We start from the raw sequence: 14166 nt of genomic DNA, 5'->3' as shown, positions 1-14166 counted from the left end.
CCTGTCAGAACAGCTGATTATTGAGAAGGATAGCTTTAATCAAACCTAATTGCAGTTCATTCTTTCCCTCTATCCCCCTTTGCCCTCCATTGCCAACATCTAATGGCAGCGACGACTTGATATCCCATTAAAAAACAATTAAACAACCTCCTTTTGTCTCTGTGCGTGCCAAAACACCAGCACAAACTTCTGTAGATATTTAAGAAGTACAGGAGAGAGAGGGGCCTTGTCTTAATTGCTCTCCTTTCCACCAAGGACCAATTTGCAGAGTACTCATGGAGAATCCTAACCAACTCAAATGTAATGAATGCTATAGTAGTGTGGACGGTGAAAATGAAGCCTCTTTCTTTTTTTTTTTTTTAGGGGAGAAATTGTACTTAATTGCCTTCATAAGATTAAGCAAAAGGAGGCTCTTTGTAACAATGTGGACACTCAAACTTTTGGTTTTGCTTAGGGAGGAGCTGCATGGGAAGGCACTGAAGCATCCAGGAAAGAGACAAGACCAACTCCGAAAGCGATGTGTTTCTTTTATGAAGTGAATGCCTGGAAAATATATTCTGTCTCCAGCACTGACATAAATTGTCTCTCAATAGGTGATGCATGTGCATGCACATCCACACGCAAACCCACTCCAGCGCAAGCACACACGCGCGCACACACACACGCAGACACGCACACATACAAATACGTGCATGCCGTATGAGAGGCGACAGACAAATAAAAGCCGTATTTCAGGTCTGCTTTCCGCAGATGTCTGCTGCTCTACATTATGACTCTTCTGGGAAATAAAAACAGGGTCAGGGAATTAGAGTACATAATGGTCATTTTGATGATCAGCCAACAGATGCAACCCGAAAAAACGCAGCGAACACAATCAACTGAAACGCACTAATGACAAGTTAGGATTTTTAAATTTTTTTTTTTTTTTTTTTTTTTTTTTTTTTTTTGATAGCCTTGCCACACACTGACAGGCTATCAGCATTCTGGCATGGTTTAAAACATCTTTTATTGATGTCGAAGCCAAAGCTCCTCGGATGTGGAGGGGAAATATTTTCTCACCTCCGTTCGCCCTCCTGGGTCCACGGTGGAGCGCAAAAGTATAGAAGTCTATCGAAGAACGCTTCTAAATGACCAGTGCATGTGTTAATGCGGCCAGGGTTAGAAGGGCCATTTCAGACTCTGATTTATGGCCTGGCTGGAATCCCAGTGGGCGAACGCAAAAGTCTTAAGTGTTGTGAACGCGTCCTCGCAGGCCACACAAGTCACTGAATTTAGCTGAATGAAATGGCCACGCAATCCATGGTGCAATCTATGGTAATCCAGTAAGACACGGCGATTCGAAAGCCGAGTCACTTTTACAAAGGCAACAATGGCATTGTATATAGTAATAATGGCGCAATGTGATGAAAAAATAAATACGACTGTGCTGTATTTCTATAATTGGAGAAACCGTAGGCACAATCAGTCGGGATCTGTGGTCGATTTCATTGTTTATTCTGCGTGTGTACGCTTTTGAACACAATGGCCTACAGCTGAGATAATTTCTCGCCGCGCTTTACCCTTCCTTGTAAATGTTTCCCTCCTTAACTATTTTGCGTCAGGGAGGCTACATCTTGATACGCGCGACTCTAAATTTGCTTCCTTATCAATAAATCCAGCGAGAGAAGAGGGCAGCTTATGTGAACTAAACCAAGCCCAGATCTCACTCAGACGTGACATTTGTTCAGAGACGATTAGCCAGGTTGTAATTTGTGGCATAATTGCCTCACCCACCCACAAGTACATGGGTGTGTGTACGCATTAGGTGTGTGTGCCTGTGTGTGTGTGGCATTCTGCGGTCCCAGGAGTGTCCGCCTAATTGCCTGACAGGACTATAAGTTTTGTGGCGCGCTCTCACCTTGTTAGGTCCTTTATCCCTGATGCTCTTCAAACAAGACCTGGTCACAGGTGGGCCTCATTTGCTTCCCTATTGAACAGGGGAACTTTAATTGCACAGGGGGTGTCCTGGGATTAAAGAGGTGGGTGGAATATCAAGTGACTTCCTGTATGTTAGTGGCAGATGGGTGTTGGGGAAGACCTGTGAACTCAGGTGAGATCACAAAGAGGCTGAAGCTCCCGGGTTAGAACAAAAAAAGAAAAAAAAAAGAAAATGAGATTAAAATGTTGAGATGAATGTGTGAATGCAATCAGGTGTGCCTGGAGAGTTTAATTTAAACATTCTGTCACTTTTTTTTCCTTCATTCATTTTTTAACTTTGGGAACATAACTAATAGTTTTTTTTTTGTTTTTTTTTTTGCTATTCTCTGTTGCTCTTTTTCAGATTCTTCCTAAAGTTCTTTCTCAAGTGCAATCAGAACTGTCTGAAAAATGCAGGGAATCCACGAGACATGCGCAGATTCCAGGTGACTGAAACCTATTTCACACATACGCTCCATTTCTGTCACTGTCTTTCACTGTCTGTCTTCTTCCTTCCTTTTTTTTTTCAGACACACACACACGCACACACACACGCACAGGTGTAGAAATGTGCAGCTACAGCTGCTACTCTGCACTAACTCACCCTGACACAGATTCACATATGAACACATTCTTATTACTGGCACTAAAGGAGGCAAGAAAAAAAAAATATAGGAAAAAAGAGTGAAGGATTTTGTGTCGTGTGTGCCCTGGACAGAATATTTATTAGGGAATACCATCTGACACAAATAAGGATATAGGATTTAAGAGTGCCATCAATTGTGTTCCTGACAGCTTTCTGAGCCCCGGCGCACAGGGGAGGACGATACAACCACATGTAACAACAGTGTTAACTCAGGATCTGTCTGGCAGAGGAAATGCATACCTTCTTGCGCACTCGTATGCGCGGGCACGAACCACATATGGACGCACGCACATAAACGGAGCGCATGTGTTTGCTTTCTTCATGTCCGTCTCTCGGTTTTAAGCCACATGTGCATATGCTTAATGCCAGTCATGCAATTCCAAGTACAGCCAGCGGGAAAAAAAAAAAAAAAAAAAGTACACGAGCGCAGAGTGATGTTGGATGTTTCTCTTAGCCTCTCACTTCTGATCTGTCAGAGAAGTAAAGACGAGCGGTGATTGACCCACTCCTGATCCATTTATCCAACCGTTCATCCATTCTGCCCCCGACATTTTCAACACAAACAGCCCACTAGGTCAAGGTGAGACAGCAAGAGTTGGTGTGATTTGTCCTATCAGGGTTTACTACAAACTACAAGAGGACGTCCGTGACTGGCAGCACTATTCAGTGATAGACACATGAGCCGGCATCCTCCAGGAGGAAGCCCAGACATGAAACAGACAAGACAGGGTGTCCCCCTCCTGATGTCACCACCATCAGACCTCCCCTGCCTCCTCAAATCTTCCCTCAGGGTGAATGTGGACTGATGCGTGACAGCCACCATGGGTTTTCAGCTTTCTCGCATTCCGGTATCAAGAAGGAATTCAAGAACCAACTTTTCGCCTTTTTTTTTTTTTTTTTTTTTTGAAGTTTCTGAAATAATAGGATACTTTTTCCATCGTCGATTATGATGATCATAACAGTTAAGATGCCATTACCCCCTAATGGATTTCCCAGATGTTCCTGCATAGGTATTTCTCTGGCCAAAGTTGTGTATTTTACATGCCTTCGACTCTACTTATTACCCCCCAAAACCAGCTGGAGGCCAGAAAGGGCCCAATCCATCATCCTCTGCTTGGCCCAGCTCTGAACCTGCTCACAAGAATGGAGCTCTTTCACTTCCCCTTCTCCCTCCACCTTCCCTTTACACCCCCACCTTTCTCAAACCAACCCAAAAAAAAAAAAAGTACCCCCCTAAATTCCAGCGCCACACCGAGGTCACTTACCGGCGAAGCAAAACCTGAGAGGGGCTCTCTGTTTCCGGCTCAGAAAACACTTTGGCCATTCACATGCAGGTTTGCTTGTTTGGAGTGCGGTAGCCAAAAAACAACAACAAAAATAAGCGCTATAAAATATGGAGTGTGGTTTGGAATATGATCCTGGTAAAATGTTTGCTGAGTGATGGGGATGGCGTACGGCCTGGCTGTTAATGACTCCGGTAATATTTTAAAAGGAAAGGGCCTACCGTATTCGGAGTTGGTGGAAAAGCTGATCAATATTTTTTGAGTTTTAGTCATGATGGCAGTTCGGGATGTAGATAAATGGAAATTGTATTCCAGTCAATCTCTCTAAAAGTAGGGCATTAAAAACAAAGGGAGGAGCAGCAAAAAATAATTGTAATACAATATTTCCAAGGAGAACAATCACTTCAACAGGTTTGGCAGTACTTACACAGGTACGCTCCTCACTGGGGAGCAGTCGCTCATTTTTCTTCATGTATTAATCTATTTACTTAATTATATCCTACGTTGCCCGGAACTGCTTTACATTCTGTCACATTAAAACTACAAACTCCAATGCAATTTATTGCAGTTTAACGTGATAGACCAACACAAGTGCAAATCTGTGAGGAGGAAGAAGAGGGATGCGTAGCTTTTCTTTTTATAAACACATTATCTGAAAGGTTTGGCGTGCATTTTTATTAAGATGAGTAAATACTGTGGAAATCCACCTTCTTTCCGCCACAATCCCACCTGCTTTTCGTTAGTGGATTTTCAATAATTTATCTGTGCAAAATAACTCAAACTCCATTATATTGCACGGAAAATTCATCCGAGTCATTTTAATTTGATTCAGATGTGGACTTTAGGATATTTCTAATAATGAATATGCGTTGATCTAAACCACTCCAGTGTGTCTCTGGCTGCATGTTTAGGGTCATTGAACCTCTGCCCCAGCCTAAAGTCTTCTGCAGCCTCTAACAGTCAGTGTTCCCGGATTACTCTATATTTACTTCAATCCATTTTCCATAAACTCTGTCCCATAGCACGATGCTGCCATCAACATGCTTCACCCTGGGGACAACATATCTGTGTTGTGTTCAGGGATATGTGGAGTTTTGATGGGTGGAAAAACATGCATCGTTTTCCATCCATTTCCCAACTACAAACTATGTTGTTGTAGTTTTTCAAATGCAATCCTGTTAACACCTCGTGGACTAGTAAAGCTAATTAGCTTTATCCATGTTTTGATGAAAATAAAGCCAAGGTAGTGTATGGATACTGCAAATATTGTTTGATACATGTGTCATTCATACTAAGGATACCATCAGAAGTGCTTTGATACCTGCCCAGTGGTCAAAGCGTGGACTACATGTGATTCATGGAAATGGATGTGCACAATAGATAAACTCAATAAATAATTTTAACTCTGAGCCAAATCATGCAGCAAACACTATATTTAGGATTACGGATGTAGTTAATAACTAGTTGTTTTGGTGTGACGTATTTTAGCGACACTAGGCAACTAAGGAATATAAATAAGTTATACTAATTTAATAAGGATTCAGGTGTAATTGTAAAAATGGTAATTTGTGTGGATGTATTTTAAAATGCAACTTTGAATTAAAGGATTACTTCAGATTACAAAAAAATATTTATATAAATATATTTGTAAAAATAATTACTTAAATGAGTACATGCATGAATAAAATATATATATATTTTTCATGAAACAGGGGATACAAGCTTCTAAGACAGTAGAATAAAACTATTTCAATGTTTAACTGCACTTAAAACACTGCAGGTTGAACACCAATAACTTCAAAAATATACATTGAAATTAATTTGTAACACTGATTTCTTATTGTTAAAAGTGGCTAGAAGCTCATGGGATTGTGTGGCAATTGTTTTTATTTTTGCCGCATTTGAAACACTAGTTATAGCTGTTCAAAAACATCCATAGCTGACTGGAGTTATCATGTAACTCCAACCAACTCAATTTCAAAGTTTTTTTTTTGAGAAACAGCAGGATCAGTAAAATAATCAACATACCAGGTTTGAAAAGTTAGTTTCAGTACCTAAATGTCTAGTAGATCTAATTGTGTCATACATACAACATACCAAAATTTACACCAGTGGTTAGTACAATGTTCACAATAATAACCCCAAATTAATTCAACATCTAACTGACAGCAAAAACAGAAATATATTTTTTGGTATAATTAGAAATCATTTCAGGCATTTAGGAGTCAAATCACACTGAGTTTGTGACTGTAACGTAACAAAATGGGAAAAGGGTTCAAGGCTCCATGTCTTTATCTGTGTGCAATACATTTTTCGAAGCTTGAATGTTTATCTTGTATCTTGCTAAACCACGTCTCACTTTCACTCCTCTCGCAGGTCGTCGTATCGACGACCGTCAACGTGGACGGCCATGTCTTGGCCGTCTCCGACAACATGTTCGTACACAACAATTCCAAGCATGGGCGAAGGGCTCGCAGACTCGACCCTTCAGAAGGTACGCCTCCTTATCTGGAAAATGGTAGGCACATTTTTACATCTTATAATTTGCTACGCTGCTTTTTTCCTATTAGTTTTTTTTTTTTTCTCCTTTTTCCATTTTTCAGATCACACACCTATAGCTCCTTTCACATCTGTAGAATCAATAGTTCCTCCATCATCTTTTTTTTTTCTTTTTTTTTTTTTACTTTTTGAGTTGCTTCTGGCTTCCATCCCAACTTCTGTTATGCATTGACGGGAAATACTATGCATTAGTTTTTATCATTCTTGCACTGCGAATGACAACTAATTCAAAAATGTTATGCTACTTCTACTCTGGTAATGCACCTAGATTTGTCCTAAAAGCCACAGTGAAACATGATCAAATTGCTGAAGAATTTGGCTGTAAGGTCAATTTCCTGCCGTTGGGGTTCTGTAGATTTAGCCGAGAGAGAGTCGAAACAGAGGGAGGAAGGAGAAAGACAGAAAGAGAGAAGGGGGGGGGGAGAGGGAGGTCGACTGATTCTGTGTGTGTGTGTGTGTGGGTGGGTGGGGTGGCCTATGAGCAAAACAGAACTTACTGTTTTTCTTCCAACTGATTCCATATGATAGACTGATTGCCTTCTCTGCCAAAAGGGAGAAAAGAAGGACCACCAAACCATGGGAAATCCGAAAAGTAAAATGTGCTATGTGTAACCTTTCGACCCCCGTGGCCTTCGCTTACGGAAAGCAGCTAACCCACAGCTGAAATACTGTTAAAAAGAGCAGGGGGAACCTGACTTTCGTGCGATTGCTTAGATTTAAATTGTGAGGGCCAATTACGGCAAGGCAAACAGTTTATATATGCCACGTACTAAAAACAAGCTTCTCTGCACATTAATGGGCATTAATGGTTCTGTCACCAAAAGCAAATGTAATGTTTAATACAACAACGACGAATACAAAAAAAAAACAAAAAAAAAAAAAGAAACATAGCAGACAATTAATATATCTCGGTGCTCTGTAGTCCTAGTGGGGGAAAAAGCTAATCTATTTGTTTTTGTCTTTATTAATGACTCCTCTACTGGAGAACAAAATCAAATAATTAAAGTCCTGCCCGGAGCACCAAAGTCATTATGTTCGCTGACGTTCTGTTTGTGTGTTTCACATTTATGACACGATAGGTGTGGATCGCCTAGCAACCAGTTTCTTAATGAGGAGAGCAATTAAAGAGGTTGAGCCCTTGCCTCCGTGTTCCCCTGCTCCCATGAGACCTTCTGTGTGTTGTGTGTGGCGTGTGTACGCGTGTGCGTGTGTGTGTGTGGGTTCTTTACAGGTTACCCCAACCCATCCTTTATTCTCCTCTTCACCGCACTCTTCAAAGCGGCAGAGTGACGCCCCGTAAAGCAAGAAAAGAAGCAATTGTCAACCGCCCAGTTGAACATGTCTTTGTCTAATAACTTTAATACACCTTCCCTCTTCTTTAGAAGTTGAGATCTGGGCTTTTTTTTTTTTCCCTCCCAGGCTCAGCTCTACAACAAACTAATTTATCATGCATCAACAGCGATGGCTCACTTTGTTTTGAGTCACCTTTAACAAACAGAGATGTGGCACGGGAGGAGAGGGGAAGAAAGAAAAAAAAAAAAAAAAGAGAGAGGCGGTTTTATAAAACGTAACTCCAGCCATGTCCTCCGCAGCGGCTCTGACAACTCGAAGGCAAACAGACAGACAGCGTGCTTTAAATTAGCAACACATTCTTCCTCTGGAGTTCACAGGGCGAGAGGCTTTCAGCCTTTGTGGCTGTCTGACTGGCTGAAGCAGGGAGGCATCCTTTCCCAGCGCAGCTCAGGCTCAAGAAGTGCTGCCCCCTATTGGCACTCAGAGGGGATCGCACCCAGATGACAGTCTGAATCTCGCCATGTGACATTTTTGTTCACTTGTGTGCTCTGTCACACAACAAGCATATTATGCATTCAGACATGAATGTGCTTTGAGGCCGGCTGTCACTCAAACATGTATGGATTCAGGCTCAAAGGTGCATAAACATGCTCACAAATAGCTGAGTCTTTCACACACATCACCCCCCCCGCCACACACACCCCCACCTCCAAACACACACACACGCACACACACACACAACAAATACAAAAATGCTCTCACTCACTCACCCACACACTCATACACACACAGACATAGACATACACTCATGCACGCACGTTCCTTAGCTCAGTTTCACCATTATAGAGCCCCAGACAATATAGGAGACTTAGCATAGGGCCTGCAGCGCCTGACTCATTTGCATGCCAAGTGGCTGTAATGCTGTTAGGGTTTATGCAATAAAGACAAGCGAATCCAGACCGCCGGGCCTAAGAGGACGAGAAAAGAAGGAGGGAAAAGAGGATGGGAGGAAAAGGAATAAGAGAAGGAGAGAGACTGAGGGTGAGACAGCGAGAAAGAGAGACAGAAGAGAGAGTCAAAGGGAACAGATGGCCCAGGGAGAGGTAAAAGGTATAATCCCATCAGCTGCACTATCAACCGACCATCTGGACATCCCACAGCACAATTACAACACATTTCAGCAGGCAGAACAAAGGACGGCTTCACAGGGCCACATCAGACCTGTTTGAGTGTCACAAAACCAGAGCCAGAAGCTCCTCCGCTCAGATCTCAAATCGGCTTTGACGTCCTCCACGGCTAACGCTAAACTGAGAAGAAGGAAAACAAAAAAAAAAAAAGTTGAAAACGGGTTGCAAAGTTGCAGCTTGTGGTTGTTTAAAACCATAAAATTATTTAGATTCAATTTAAGGCGATAACTGGCCCTTGATTTGTTTAACTTTTCCGTCCTAAAGTTTGTAAAGACGTAGTAAAGCAGCAGAACATTACAAACTCCTCCGTCCACTTCAGCTGATGTCTATCATCTGCCGGGTTGGGTGGGAGGGGGGCACACTGTGCGTGTCTGTCATCAGATCGCCTGTGCTGACTGTGTAATCCACTTTGCCACGGTCCCCATTCAGCACATGCTCCCCGCTCTGACTGTGCATTGAGACATATGCAAATTTTCAGGCAGAAGGGTGGACGGCTTAGGGCCTCAGTCACTGCCTCTCCATGAGTCCTTCTGCGCGTGGGAGTGAGGCGTGGGGCTGGGGGTGTGTGGATGCAGAGAGGGGTGTGATAGATGGGATTTCCGAGGTAGTGTTTGTCTATTCTCGTGTGCGTGTGTGTGTGTGCGTAACTAAGCGCAGCCCGTCATAGGTTTCAGGCAGCAGCTGCCCCCCTCTCCCCCACATCCCCACCCAACAGTCACCATCAGGCACCCTCCTCCTTCCTGCCCCTCCTTCCCTCTCTTCGTTCTCTCTCATCCCCAAAGTCAATTTGTTTACAGTAATTTTGAAGGGTGAATTATTTGCTGTAATCGTCCGCACTGATGAAGGTCAGGCCCTTAGAGGGGGCCCCGGCATGCCCATGGAGGGTTGGTCCTCTTTCAGACGCTCCGCTTCGCAATTAAGGAAAGCAAATGTCACTCCTCCAGGCCTCACAAATGAAAATCTGTACGAGGTGATTAGCATGAAGTCAACAGCGCCTGTTAAAGTCAGATTCCCTGTAGTACCAATGTGTGTGTGCGCACTTTATGGGCAGAGAGAGAGAGCAAACATGACCTGAACAGACCCAACAGTAAGGCAAACAAAGGGAGATGTCTTGTCTGAGGTGATCCATACAACAATGGCTGACTGTGATTTACTTACTGGATGGAGGGGATAAAGGAGGTTTTAGAAGTGTGCTTGCAGTGGGAGGAGAGTAAGGAAAAGAGAGAAAAAAAAAAAAAGAACAGAAGGAGAACTTGCAGGAATAGTTGCACGCATTTTGAGGAGCGGGAAAAACATGCGCATTTCACGCCGTATTATAAGATATTGATGAAAATAGATTAAATTTGATATTGCTATTTTATGGCAAGCTGTCATGCTATTTCTGTTGTAAACATGGTGTTTTGCCGAACACCATATTAAGGCAATGCATCAAGTGACAGCGAAAGTGAAGCATAAGATCACTCAAATTAGATTATAATAACAACTCCCACTGTTGATGAATGGCGGAGCTGCACAGCAGAAGTCATGCCAGATGAAAAGCATTGTAATAAACAATGTGAAATGGATTGAATCGATCACAAAAAGAAAACAAAAAAAAAAAAAAAAATCTTATACTGAATAATTCATGAGCGCATTTCACGATATGAAACCTGAAACTACACGCAGTGTGCCTTCGCCGTATTGTAGAACAAAGGTAATGAAATAACATGAAGCAGCAAAGCTTTAGCTTGTCATTTCCACTTCTTGACTCATTTAAGATGTGTTCAGCTTTAAAATTTTACTGTACATGTCCGTGCATGCTTAATCAATTCTGATGGCTACATTTGCCCTGACACATAATTTGCTCCATCAAATCATTTTCCTGGGGAGCCTGGGCGTTTAGCCTTTGTGAAGTGGACCATTTGAAGGGTCTGCTTAACTACACCACTCCACCGGGCTGATAAATGATTTTGATTCTCGTGCCTTAAAGGACAAATCCATCATTTTTTTTTTTTTTTTTCTGGGGGGCAATTTCCATGATATGTCTTTGTGGGAAAAGACACGCAGGGCTGAACGTAGAGGTGATTCAGTAACGTGTCTGAGAGAAAAGAGACATGTGCTGGAGTGTCAAAGCCTGGGTGCTGAATTTGCTCTTCTCTTTGTCTTGGATAAGCAGCCACCCCATGCATCAAGGCTATCAGCCCCAGTGAGGGATGGACCACTGGAGGAGCCACCGTCATCATCATCGGGGACAACTTTTTCGATGGTCTACAAGTCGTCTTCGGCACTATGCTTGTATGGAGTGAGGTACGATAAAGCATTTGTTAAAGAAATACTTCAGGATTTGCTCTCATCAGTCAGTCTTGGACGCTGAAACTAGTCCGAAAGCAGGCTTTCAAACTGGATTAAACAAACACAAGCTTAGCACAGCAGTGATGATTATTTACATAGCTGTAAAAAGTGGTACGCCTCCAATAGTCCTCCGCTGAGAAACGTACTGAGAAACAACAGGTAAAACAAAACTGGCTTAAAACGAATCAAACAGTGGTTTGTTCGAAAACAAAGTAATATTTTGTTTACCTTTTACACAACTTCACTTTGATGGAAAGTTTTGTTGAACATGTTCTGTTCTTAGTAAATGTTTCGCACAGGAAGGTAATTTTTGGTGCACCACCTTCCCACCTCCATGTAAAAAGAAATCATAAGCCTTTTGTGTAAAATAAACACCAAATGCAATTGTGGCAATGATTTCAAGGCTCATGAAATAACATCTGCATGAACAGCTTTGAGATTGGAGAGAATTTCAGACTAGCAGTCGGCTTCAGCTTCCAGGACCAACTAATGACGGCAATATATATTTTAACCTTGCAGGGTGATTCGCTTTCCCTCTTGCATGGAAATTATGCTCTCAAACGTCGATTGTTTGTTCTTTGTCGTGATTTTCCTTTCGTTTTCCCCTGTAATCCAGCTGATAACTCCCCACGCCATCCGTGTTCAGACGCCCCCTCGGCACATCCCCGGCGTTGTGGAAGTCACGCTGTCCTACAAGTCCAAGCAGTTCTGCAAAGGTGCCCCTGGGAGATTTGTCTACACTGGTGAGTCAGAACCTTCTGTTCCTGTCTTTCTTTGTATTTTACAATCTTTTACTCTACTCTATCTCCATTCTGTCATTGGGGTGGAGACCTCAACTATCTATCCTAGCCAATAATACAGAGATGCGGCACACGAGGTTTTCTGGCCAGCTTGTCTTTTTTTTTTTTTTTTTTTTAAAGCCTTTCCAAAAATGATTTTGACTGATTTGGATTTCTCCTTAAGAACTATAATATAAGAAGATAAAAGAGATGCAATCAAGATTTTTTTTTTCTTGTTCTTCTGCCATGAGCAGTCGATATTTTTCGAGAGCAAATGTTAACATCACATCATGTTTGTGAAAGAGCATGTTAACAGCGTTTTGATATTATTTTAAAGGCAAAGAGATTACAGAGTTGACATTTTGAACGTCCGTCAGCATGCTTCCTTAAAATTCCCTTCAAACACCTCGCTGGTATGGTGCATAGCTAACTCAGGGTCTTCTCAAAAATCCAAACTTGTCAAGCAATCTTGAGCCAATTTCTCTGCTCTTGTTAAGTAATCTGGCTCGATGAATGTTAAGTAACCATGTTCCGGTAAGGTATCGTGCCAAATTACAGCCCAAAGCCTTCAAGGTAAATCTTTCTCCCAATCGTTTATATCTGCCATTAAGTATAACAGATTATGTTTTAGCGTAATTTGCTGGATTTATAAGTCAACCGTGGCTTCATTTTTTATGAATCAAATAAGAACGTCTATAACTAGGTTAAGTGAGTGAGTGTGTCTGAAGTTATTCTCATGTGTGATCAGCATGAATTTGTAAGAGAAAGTGTGGTTAAGAGAGGGTGAGAGAAAGAGGGAGCGTGTGTGTGTGTGTGTGTGTCACACCGCGAGCAAAAGATCTGATTATCTTGGCTAACAGAAGGAAGTGGTGGTCTTATCTGTCATCATTGGTGAGTAGACAGAGGTTGTGAGGGTCAGAGCCTGTCTGACCTGGAAGCCTCTGTCTGTTCCAACTCTGGTGGGCAGAATGAAATGACCCCTCCTTCCCTCGCAGCACTCCTGAGCCTTAAGCAAAAGCTCTGGCCTTGAGCACAGCAAGGCCAAAGCTGGGGGGCCCCCCCAACCCCCACTCCCAATCCCCCCAACAAAAAAAAAAAAAAAAAAAAAAAAATATCCCAATCCAGACCTTTCCATCCTGCAGCAGCTGTTTCTCATCAAGTCTCCCTTGCTCTCCCTGATGCCCCAAAACTACCACTCCCCCCCCACCCGGCCCCAGAAACAGCCGTTGGTCCCCTTCTCCTCCAACCGTGCAGTCTGGCCCAGCTCTCCTGTGTTTAACCTCCCTAGCAGGAGTGGAGCAGAGGCCAACAAGACACCGGGATAATGAAACAGGAGTGTAGTGTGACTGCATAAGTGTATGTGTATGTCTGAAAGTGAATGGAAGTGGGGGAGAAAGTGTGAGCGCAAAAGAGTCTATGCGAGTGTGTGTGTGTGTGTGTGTGTGTTACTAAACAGCCCTGAGAAGGTGTATAAGTTAAGACATTAATGGCTTCTATAGCACCCTAGTGAAAGTGCCAGGTCCCTTAAGAACAGACCCCATTAGTCACAGAGGCTAAGCGGATTGGGATGATTACCATCAGGTTTTACTGGAGAAATGTGTCCCCTTTCCCTCTATCTTTGTTGATTTTTCTCCCCCCATTCTTCCACTCCGTCTTCCCTGGCTCCTTCTCACTTCCAGTTAGTATTAAGATACAATTACCCCTGGAGGCAATGGTGGTGCAATTGATTAGTGTGGTGAATTAAAAGCGAAAGTCACCAACAGACAGGTCCAACTCCTTTGCTTCCCTTCTCCCTCAGTGGCTCGCCGTGATTGTGCGACGGTGGAGGGTGAGGCTCGAGCGAACGAAACCGTTAAAAGGCAGCGTAATGCCAGAATTAGGTGCCGCTGATTCCATATGTACAGTAATTGCGAGGTGAAAAGGATGTTAGCTGCTCCTGTCGGAGATTAAAAAGCGAATTGAGTGCGGGGAGAGTGGATTGTGTCTTTAAAAATGAAACAGCTCATTTTAAAACCACAGTTTTTCCTTTTCTTTCACAGCACTTGAACAAATGGCCTTCACACAGAAATAGATCGGAGTTACACGAGCGGGGAAAGTGAGTGCGGCGACGCGGCGCTGTCGAATAAGCACCA

General features: G+C 42.8%; 1 protein-coding gene across 5 annotated transcripts in view; it reads left to right on the top strand.

The window, feature by feature from the left end:
• The window catches only part of ebf3b (EBF transcription factor 3b), an 87031-nt gene that overhangs the window by 49836 nt on the left and 23029 nt on the right, over positions 1-14166 (top strand). For 2 of the 5 annotated variants that reach the window (XM_014980751.2, XM_014980748.2), the window contains exons 7-10: positions 2321-2402; positions 6262-6379; positions 11080-11210; positions 11872-11998. In XM_014980751.2, the coding sequence (XP_014836237.1) occupies positions 2321-2402; positions 6262-6379; positions 11080-11210; positions 11872-11998 (458 nt within the window). Of the gene's footprint in view, positions 1-2320; positions 2403-6261; positions 6404-11076; positions 11211-11871; positions 11999-14166 lie in introns of all 5 variants that reach the window. The other 3 variants (XM_014980750.2, XM_014980747.2, XM_014980745.2) reach the window with 2 other exon arrangements.

The sequence above is a fragment of the Poecilia mexicana genome, unplaced genomic scaffold (assembly GCF_051168715.1).
Source record: "Poecilia mexicana isolate PSO_F unplaced genomic scaffold, ASM5116871v1 scaffold_15, whole genome shotgun sequence".
Taxonomy (NCBI): Eukaryota; Metazoa; Chordata; class Actinopteri; order Cyprinodontiformes; family Poeciliidae; genus Poecilia; species Poecilia mexicana.
Note: the sequence above shows the minus strand (reverse complement) of the source record. Positions and strands in the feature narration are given on the sequence as shown.